General features: G+C 36.5%; 1 protein-coding gene across 2 annotated transcripts; it reads right to left on the bottom strand.

The window, feature by feature from the left end:
- Positions 1–271: 271 nt before the first annotated feature.
- DNAAF4 (dynein axonemal assembly factor 4) lies at positions 272–8,984 on the bottom strand. Of its 2 annotated transcripts, XM_062584044.1 has the most exons (10): positions 8,828–8,984; positions 8,108–8,255; positions 7,190–7,323; positions 6,321–6,543; positions 5,440–5,585; positions 4,752–4,861; positions 3,885–4,038; positions 2,814–2,919; positions 1,651–1,697; positions 1,162–1,244 (listed from the first exon to the last, which is right to left on the bottom strand). In XM_062584044.1, exons 1-9 carry the CDS (start codon positions 8,948–8,950, stop codon positions 1,687–1,689), a joined length of 1,155 nt encoding a protein of 384 aa, XP_062440028.1. In that variant the 5' UTR covers positions 8,951–8,984; the 3' UTR covers positions 1,162–1,244; positions 1,651–1,686. The 2 variants fall into 2 exon arrangements, with proteins under 2 accessions (XP_062440026.1, XP_062440028.1); XM_062584042.1 differs by lacking the exon at positions 1,651–1,697 and having other exon boundaries at positions 272–1,244.
- Between the last annotated feature and the right edge of the window lie 979 nt (positions 8,985–9,963).

The raw sequence follows: 9,963 nt of genomic DNA on the forward strand, positions 1-9,963 counted from the left end.
TTGAACAACTTTAATTGTAGCAGTTTTCCTACGATACCGGTCAATGCGAACCCAGTACAGATTAAAATATTAGTTCAAGAAATATATATATTCTTATATAGTTACAAATATTTTTGATTTAGAATAGCTACATTGTAAGATTACTAATTGTACTAGGATGAAAAAAAGTGAGTCATATCATATTCATTGATAGGACAATAATCATTACACAGCAATACAAAACTACAGATTTGCATTTTTTTCAATAAACTTGTTTCATCAGCCCAGTAAATTCTTTCAAAATAGACTGTAAATATTTAATGTACATTGCTTACTGCTAAAAAGTATGTTCTGCAGTGCATAAAATTACCTGTAACCTTTCAGGCTTAGATTTTCCAGATTGGGTGCCTGAATTAAAACATCTCAATACAATACTTTAGTTTCAGATGTGCCAAACAGTACAAACACTAAGAAAAGAGGAAAGCACGCGCACACACACACACACACACACAGACAGACAGATAGACTGACTTTCTGTCTTCTGCAGGAATTCTGAGTGCTCAACAGGCACAAAAATTCAAACTGTTTATATAACACCAAATCCTGAAGTCTGAGACTTTTAAGCAGATATATTTTGGAATATTTCCTATTGCAAATCCATATAAAATGTCAGAAGTACATGAAATACATTTAGAAATTTCGTATTTCACAACAGATATTTCCACTAACGTCCATGACCACATAACCATTTCAGCTCTGGTGGAGGAAAAAAAAAGTTAACAGTGTTGACCATATGTAGCTACTGAAGTTGTTTAAAAATCCACTCTTTAGATTCAGTGAATATTTCCAGACAAATATTTTGTTTAATTATGAGTAATTTTAAATAAAGTCCCAAAAAAATGCTTTATTATTCAGATGATACAATCTTTCACAGAAAGTAAATACATGACAGGTTTGACTCAAAATGCTATAAAACATATCCAAATATCTCTTACACTATTATACTTCCCACAAAACTGTAACACATATCTAATCATTTACTAATTTTGTAGTTGCTCTGAGTGTAACAGCAAAATGCCTAGTTAACAATGTTCTGGGCAGAATGTGAACCAAAATTCCTTCTCCTCAAAATTTCTTACTTTTTTTTTCTTTTTTTCATGAGTCTTGCAATGTTCCTTGAATTATTTGTCGAATCTTCTCAGCATCTTTTTCTATGGTTTCATTTTTAGGATCAATCTTGAGAGCTGCTTCATAATCCTGGAGACCTAATATAGATACATTAATAAGCATGTCAGTCAAAGCAAGAATATGTGATCCTCTTCAGCAACTAACTGGAAATAAAAGCTATCTAGTCATATGCATAATAAATATTGATAGATAATGCTATTGAGTACAATGGAATCAGAACAACATTATGCTTAACTTTGACAGTAAATAAATATATATTTATATTATTTTCAAAGATTTTAGTGGAAACATTACGCTCTGCTATATAAACATTTTCAGTTACTGGACTTTTCATAGTAATTCTTCTACCTGCAGATAATCTTGCAATTGTTGTAGGTATACCATTTGGTTAATAAATATAGAAATGAGCACTGCAGTCCAGTCAAATAGATTCTACACCAGAATCACAGTCTAAATTAAAGCACAAACATACTGGACATTTACCATACATCAAGGATACGAGATGGATGAAGAGAGTGTTCAAAAGCATTCTGCAGGAAACAAAAAATTAAAGACAGAACAAAAGTGCATGGAAACAAGAACAAATACACGAATTGTGAATACTAGAGCTTATGAAACCATGTAAGAATAGGAAGGAATATTACATAACATCTTGTTCAAAATTTCTTTTAATAAGGTTTTCACATGCAAATGAAGCTGTAAGAGCAGGGCAAAGGGATTCAGAGGTAGAAAAAGATGAGAGGGAGTTAGAAGATCAGTATTTCAACAGTGACATTTTGAATATTCTTCTCTTTCTGTTATCATCTTGTATTTCTAACTTTGCCTTGCAAAACCAAACTGATACTACTAGATAACTCAGTAGGGATACTGCTAATTCAGGTCTGTTCATACAGATTACATTTTGCTCATGAAAACAGATTTCATGCACAGGTTTATAATGATATGTTACTGAGCTCTTCACAACTAAATATTTTAGAAATCTTTAAGAGGAAAAATACTATTTCAAGTAAATATGTTCTGTCATTGCTGATAGTGTAAATATAAATCAAATCTCAAAACCAATACAAAGTTGCTTCATGAACAGCAAAACTAGTGCAACCTAACCAACTGAGCTAATCCTAACCCCCAAACTAGTTCCACATCAGCTTGTATCCTATATCTGAATACTCCCCAATGTAAAAAACTCATCTCCCACATTTATCTTTCTCTGATCTCTCATTCATTGCTCAGTAATACCAACATCTCTTTTCCTTGGCCACCAAGTTGTTATGTTCAATAGGTTGATCAGTGGCTGTTATGCACACAAAGACCGACTACTCAACAGACCAAAGACAGGGCACACAATTCACTAAAGCTATTTCCTTGTCTTCCTCAGTTTTCCTAAAACTTGTAAATTTTTTTAAAATAAGATTGAAATTAACCAGTAAATTAAAATAAAAAATTTTAAGGTCAGTGGTATAGAGGTTTATAATGAACAGAGATGCAGATTGTATAGGCCTCCTTTAATGTCTCTCCTGAAAAAATAAAGGTGTGAGCAGTCTTACTGACCTTAACAGAATTACTTGCATACGTCATTCTAAAGACAAGCATATGCGTTCACAAGTGCATAAATAAATGCATAAGCATTCACAAATTCAGGATCTTACCTTCAGCATATAATTCCAGTTGACAAAATGCTGTTCCACGTCTCACATATGCTTTTACTCGAGCATTCTCATTATCAGGAACAGGTGGTGTCAGTAACTCTAGTGCCTTTATAAATGAAAACGCCCAAAATATTTATATTCAGATTTCCTATATTCTGGCTTTTCTCATTTATACGAGAAAAAGAATATACCTAAAGAATACTTCTCTCACCTAAAGGATACTTCTCAGGTTTAACCATATAGCCTGTGAATCTAGTCACTAAGATTTGTATCTGTCACCCTAGAGCCACAATTTTATAAATACAGTGTTACTGCCTTGGCTAAAAAACAGGACATATCATGTTAATGTTATTTAAAATCAACTACTATTTTCAAATATGAGATTACCTTCAATGCTACAAAAAAAAGTATTTAAAAAGTGCATGCGTTGTAGCACTTTTTACTAGAAAAGTTTCAAGCCTCAAGTAATTTTCAGACAGTTTTCTTCAAATTATTCAGGTATTGTTTGAGATCACTCTTCTCATTCCACAAATAATGGTTGCTAAAACATAGAGATGATCCAGCCCTATGTTAAAAAATATTATATATATATATATAATATGTATGTATGTATGTTTTTTTGTTTGCTTGGGGACCTGGGGGAGGGGAAAGGAGGAGGAAGTTAGGTATCTTCCTCCTAACTACCACCTTTTTTCGTTTTCCCACCAAATGAAGAACAATACAACATATTACAAAATGTATTGGGTATATGATTTATTTTTTCCTGCTGCAAGTACTCTTATTTTCAAGTGTAGATATTCCTACAATATTTTTTCTGTGAAGAAATTGGTACTGCATCAACATACTTCCATTCAGCCCCAATAGGTCTGAGTATTTATTTCAAAAAAGTTCTGAAATTTCATTAGTCAATCACAATGTCAAATTTTAAACTTTCACCATGGATTCTGTATCTCATTTTTGAATTTAAAAGCTATTTAATGATCTGCTTGAAACAGAAACCACCCATTACTATATTAGATCATAATCATGTATAAGATAACAGTCTGAAAATTTATATGATATTATTTATACCTTAGAGGAATCTTCAATGGCTTTGTGTAAATTTCTCAATTTAAGGTGGCAAGCAGCACGATTCAGATACAGTACTGGAAGCTTATTGTTTAGCCGGACTGCAAGGTTATATGCATTTACAGCTGCCAAATAGTTTCCTGTTGCAAACATTTTGCTAAGTGTGTAACAAAAAGTAAAACATGCATTTTAAACAAGGTGGAACATCGTCAAATGAATATTTACTTGTCAACAACTCATTTTTTAATTTAAAATTTAAGCATTAAAAATGGTCAATTATAACCTTTTCAACATAAATTTCAGTTAAATTTAATGCTAACAATATAGCATTTAGATTTCCAACTTGACAAAAAAAGTCATTGCTTAAAAGCAATGAAGAATAGTAAACGGAGGACACAGGACTGGTGTAAAAGCTATGTATGTCTGAATATGACTGTGTAATCTAACCTTTTTGTACAACACAGCTACATAAACATAGCAATATTTGTATGAAATTCCTGAAGTTTTAAACAGATGTTTAATGTCTCAATAAAAAAATAAAAAATAGTAAAAAAAAAAGAAAAAAAAAAACTTACATTTAAAAAAAGCAAAAGGAAATCTGCCTAGATTCTTCCACTAATTAACTGTCTCAATATTAAAATATGCATCATGTGCTTACATTGAATTTGTCCATCGTGAGCTTCACCAGTTGAATCTCGTGACTTTTTATCAGCCTAAAACTCTACACACTATCAATAAATCCCCCCCTATGTAGACACTCACTATCTGTGTTTAGGATAAATAGAAGTATCTCATAACTGAACAACAGCCACATACCGCTTAACTAATAAATTTGATTTTAAATGCATCTTCAAATGGAGTCTAACTCACTTTCCTTTGTCCTTTAACCAATCTGGATTCTTTTCATCTTCTTTTAAGTCTTCCAGCTCAGACAAATCAGCATTTATTGTTCTTCGAGCTTCTGCTTGCTTATGTAGCCACTGTAAGTATATAATATGAATGTATTACTTCTGCAGGAAAATTTATATCCAAAAAAATATTTTGCTTTCATCCATTCATTCACTTCTACCAAAATAATTCTCTTCACCGCATACTTTTGGATAGAGATATGAGAAGCTCCAAGTTTCACTAAATATTTTATTGCTATGTATGAATTAAGGTTACCACATAACCAATACATTTTTGTTTGCTTGTTTGTTTTGGTACTTCCACAAGCAACTGCATTCATCCAGTAGAGTTCAGAAGAAACAACTGTGAACTTATTTTTTAAAAAAGACAGAATTTAAAGAAGCTTAAAGACAAAAATAAAGAAATTTCAAAACTGTACATAATGGAATTCAACTAATACTGCAATTTTTTTTCAAAAAATAAAAACATAAGAACGTGCTATTTATTATTCTCCACAGTCAAAAGCTTGGTAAAAATAATTTAGATATAAAAATATGTATTTAAATTACTATTTAAAGAAGACTGCCTTCCTTGGAAGATGGAAGTATTGCAAAACTTCCATCCTGGATGATAGCAAAAGCACTACACTAAAACAGAGAACAATCCTTACCTCTTCCTCTTCTGCTACCCGAGACTCACGTAGAGCTGTAGGAAAAACTCGTGACGTAAAGTTGATTTTAATTGTACCAGCAGATCGAGGTGCTGGTAACAGTTCTTCTTTTAAATTCTCTGAAAACATACTATCAGAACGAGGACCTGCAAAGAGAATTAGAGTACCAGAAATGAAAAATAAAGAAAAAGGGTTATTTTTTTCTTGTTTTTCTAACAAACTCCAAAGTACACATAATTTATCACTCTGCACATTAGAAATAAACCTCAAGCTATTACTTGAGAACAAGTTTTGACTTCTTTTGAAGGAAAGGTTCTTAAAAGGTTTGTTCTTACTATATTATACAACCTATTTACTGGCTAAATTATCTGTCACAAGTGAACTAAAAATTTCTGTGACATCCATATCTCAGGCACCTGTTTGATTCCCTAGTGGGCCAAGTTCAACAGTTAAAACTAACCTTAACAAAGCAAACACACAACTAAAACAAAAACGAACACTTTTCTGTTGGTTTAGCCTCCTGAACCAGCACTCTTTGTACCAAGATAAAGGCTACAGAGAGCAAAAGGAGACTTCTTTGCGTGTCAACTAGTAGATAGTCCAGCTGTAACATGAATTCCACCTTCAGAGAGATTAGAAATGTTTTCTGCCTTACTTTTCTAAAGCTTGGAACAAAAGTTGCCTGTGTATTTCCAGTGACTTAAAAGGGAGCTAAGGACTCTCATGCTTTAGCCCAATAAAGAAACAGAAAATAAAGACACAAAAATAACCTCAAACTGAAAAAAAATGTTCAGTATGGTATGCGGAAACAAAAATAAATATCCAGGAATAAAGTTTTATAATGCTTGTAAAAATAACAAAATATACTCCAACAATACAACCTTTAGTAGAAGTTCCTTCATTAGGAATCCTAAGTTTGTTTATTTTTAGCTTTTGCCTCTCCTTTAGTTGTTCTACTTCTTGATGTAGTTCCCTTTCTCTTTGTATCCTTTCTTGTCTCGCAATATCTGTTTGCTGTTTTTTCCACAACTCCAATTCCCTAGTGACCTTTTGCCGTTCCTGTTCTTTCAGATTTTCAATTCTTTTTCTTTCCACTTCTTCTAGCTGTTTGTAGAATAAAACTGATATGTAATATCTGATAGTAATAAGAGAACTGAGTAAAAGATACCATTATTTCCCAGTTTCATATGCCAAGCCCAGTACAATCATTAATGCAATAATATAAGCAGAGTTATTAAAGATGCTGAAAAATGCATTTATTTTTAGACGTAAAAAGACTGGTCATTTCATTCGTATAGTCATGAAAAAAAATTTCTGGAGAAAAAAAGTATCTTAAAAATACATAAAATTCAGAAGAACTAACCATCACACAAAAAGGTAGTAACAACAGGTCTGGTGTAACAAGTAACAATGAATAAAGAAGATTTAAAAAAGTCAATACATTTTTCAGCGACAAATGATTACACACCCGTACAACTGCAAAGGCCACAAAAGTTTAAATTTTGCCAAATTATTGTACTTTTCTTTCAACTGACAAAAATCTGAGCTCCTCGTTGAAAATTTTCATTGGCATTACTAATGAAAAAGAGACAACTGCAAAGTATTTGTTTGTATTATTCTCATAAATACGTTTTAAATACAAAGAAGAAAGATTTTTCACTTCTATAATAAAGATAAGTAACAAGCATCTGCCAAATTAGTTGGCAACTGCTTACATTTACACATCTGATAGAGGTCCTTGTAAACTTACCTTCATCGTGGCCTCCAAAGCATATTTTTTGTGTTCCTGTTTTGTAACTTTTTTTGCTTCTGCCTCCTCTTTTGCTTTTTCATGGGCTTTTAGAACAGCACTCTCTCTTAGATACTGCAGTTTTTCCTTGTTAGCTGGGAACAAATAAATAAATAAATAAATAAATAAATAAATCTAATAATTTAGGCCTAAATTTCTACTGTCATGTACTATGTTCATAAAGAAGTCCAAGTTACTTCATCTGAGAAAGGGCAAGAAAATATGGCTCAAAAATCCATAGAGTGGATTCTATCAGGCACATCTCTGAAAAAGAAAACCAAGATTTACTTAAACATAAAACATACCAGAACTAGATGTTCTGTATAGATCTGTTTTCTCCCAATTCTAACAATGAGCAATAGGGTTTAACTTTGCAGAGATCCAGAAGCAGAAATTTCAGAGTTTGTTTTTTTTTTTTTTTTTTCAAGGTTAGGGCAGAGAACTTTTGTGGCCCCCCCCACACACACACACAAAAGAAAAAGGCTTTTCTAGTAATTTAGATCTCTTTTCAGCTCTTCAGCAAAAGAACACAACAGTGACTGCCAAAAGTTAGATTTTGAAGGCAAATGTGAAACTGGTAAGTTTTCAAATATCACCTATAATTTTCTTGAAGCAGTGGCAGGCAACTCAAAACAAATGGTGCATGATACAAGATCCTCAACTAACACCATACTTTCCAGTGACAAATTACAGTTCATAAACTTCCTGAGATTTATCGATACTACATATGCAAAGCCACCTGCGTAGGTAAAAGCAGTACTTTTTTAGATCAAACAATGCAATTAGAAAAGCAGCAAATTTCCAAACTCTTCGGAAAAAGAGTTTTGAAATAGCTTTGGTTCTTTATGCATAATTTACTTTTCACAATAGAGAACTTACCATTTTCCATCATTAGTGAATCCCACATGGCAATTTCTTTTTTGTACAAAGTGAAGAAAATGATTCCATTTCCAATCTTTGCTGTGCTATTTGTGTCATCAATAGGAGCATATAGAACTGCTTCAAATAAGAAGGGAGGGATGCTTACCTACAAAAATAGCAAATGTGTACTAATATATAAAGTTTTATTGCATATCAATATTCAAAATATTCAGTACATGTAATAAACCTCAAGAAACAAATTCCACTAACAAAACTGTAATTTGCTTAGTATGCTGTACAGAGGCTATACATTTTATTACACCAAGTAAGAGACAGGAAAATGTTCTTCAGAACCGAAATAGAAGCAGTGGACTTCAAATTTGTTTTTTTTTTTTTTTTTTATTCACAATTTGTTCAGATGTGGATAATTCAGACCAGTTATGAGAGAAAAGGCAGCCGGTAGCTGCTGAGTGTGGGTGAGGAGGAGAATGGTGATAAAGCGACCGTCTCCAGCGTTATAGGCGCTTAGCAGCCCGCAGCGCACACGGGAGGAGGCGACGCCCGAGGCTAGGAAGTCGCCGGCGCTGCCCCGGCTCGCCGAGCGTGCGCTTTGCAGCGCAGCTCCGAGCGAGCGCCGAGGCCCGGCCCCACGGAGGCAACGGAGCTTCCCGAGGGAGGGGAGGGCGAAGGCCAAGGCCGCGGAGCGACCCGGGGGCTAGGGGGCCGCGGCCGCCCCACCTTGAGGTACCGGTCGGTGCAGAAGATGTTGGCCGGGGTGGCCCGAGCGCCCCGCAGCGGCAGCGAGAGGTACACGGCCGAGTCGGTCTGCCGCCAGCTGTAGTCCCGCAGCCACACCGGCATGGCGGCGGCGGTTGCTAGGGGCGCGCCGCCGGCGTTGCTAGGGGAGGGGGGCGCGCTTCCGCCGCTCTCCGAGAGCGCTTCCGGGCGCCGCGCGCGCGAGGGCCGGGTCGCCCGCGGGGCCGCGCCTGCAGGGCCGCGGGAGCCGCGGGGCAGGCCGGGAGCCGCGGCCCGTCGCGGCGCTGAGCGAGGCCCGCGGCAGGGCCCCGGCCGCGGCGGCTCCCTGGCGCCGCCCGAGAAACAGAAACACTGAAACGGGCGGCGGCGGGAAGCGCGCGCAGGGAAGGCGAGAGCCGCGGCGAGGCCCGCCGCGGCGGCCCGGCAGCTTCCCGGGGCCGCCCGAGGGCCGCTGCGCCGGCGCCGTGCCAGCGGCCCCCGCGCTCTCGGGGTGGAGCGCTGCTCGGGCTCGGGCCGGGCGCCTGAGGGCGCAGGCCGTCCAAGACCGCACGAGGGAGGCGTTCCTCACTTCCGCAGTCCTGTAGATGGCTTAAAGCGGTAACAGCCATCCATGGGGCTCTGAGTAACCGCAGCGATGTGAAGGAAGCTCTAAGTTTATATAAGCAGGATTAGTTGACAAAATCCTACTATAGATACTGATCCATTTACTTACCAAAGACATGAAGCAACACACAGTTCTGGTTTTCATCACTCACACCTAAGCAGAGTAGGAAGGAATGCAACTCTTACTATCCAAGCATCTTTCCATAACAAGACAGCCTGTTACTAGTTGGAGAATTTCTAGTAAAAAGTATTAAAAGCTGAGTACTGATTTAGCAATACACTGAAACTTCCAGATGTCCTCTAACTAATTAGGTCATCCTTGCAACTTCATGCTATTGCCTTATATAGTTTTGTCCATTTTGTTGTCTTTAATGCAAACTCCAGGAGTAATTTGCGCATTGTTGCTCAAACTTGCTCAAACAAACAATGTATCTGCCAAAATAAAGTCTAGGATATAGAAGCAAGCATTTCAGGGGAATGTCAGTTGAAAGGCAAGCCAAACACTTTGGATGAAT

The sequence above is a fragment of the Rhea pennata genome, chromosome 10 (genome assembly GCF_028389875.1).
Source record: "Rhea pennata isolate bPtePen1 chromosome 10, bPtePen1.pri, whole genome shotgun sequence".
Classification (NCBI taxonomy): domain Eukaryota; kingdom Metazoa; phylum Chordata; class Aves; order Rheiformes; family Rheidae; genus Rhea; species Rhea pennata.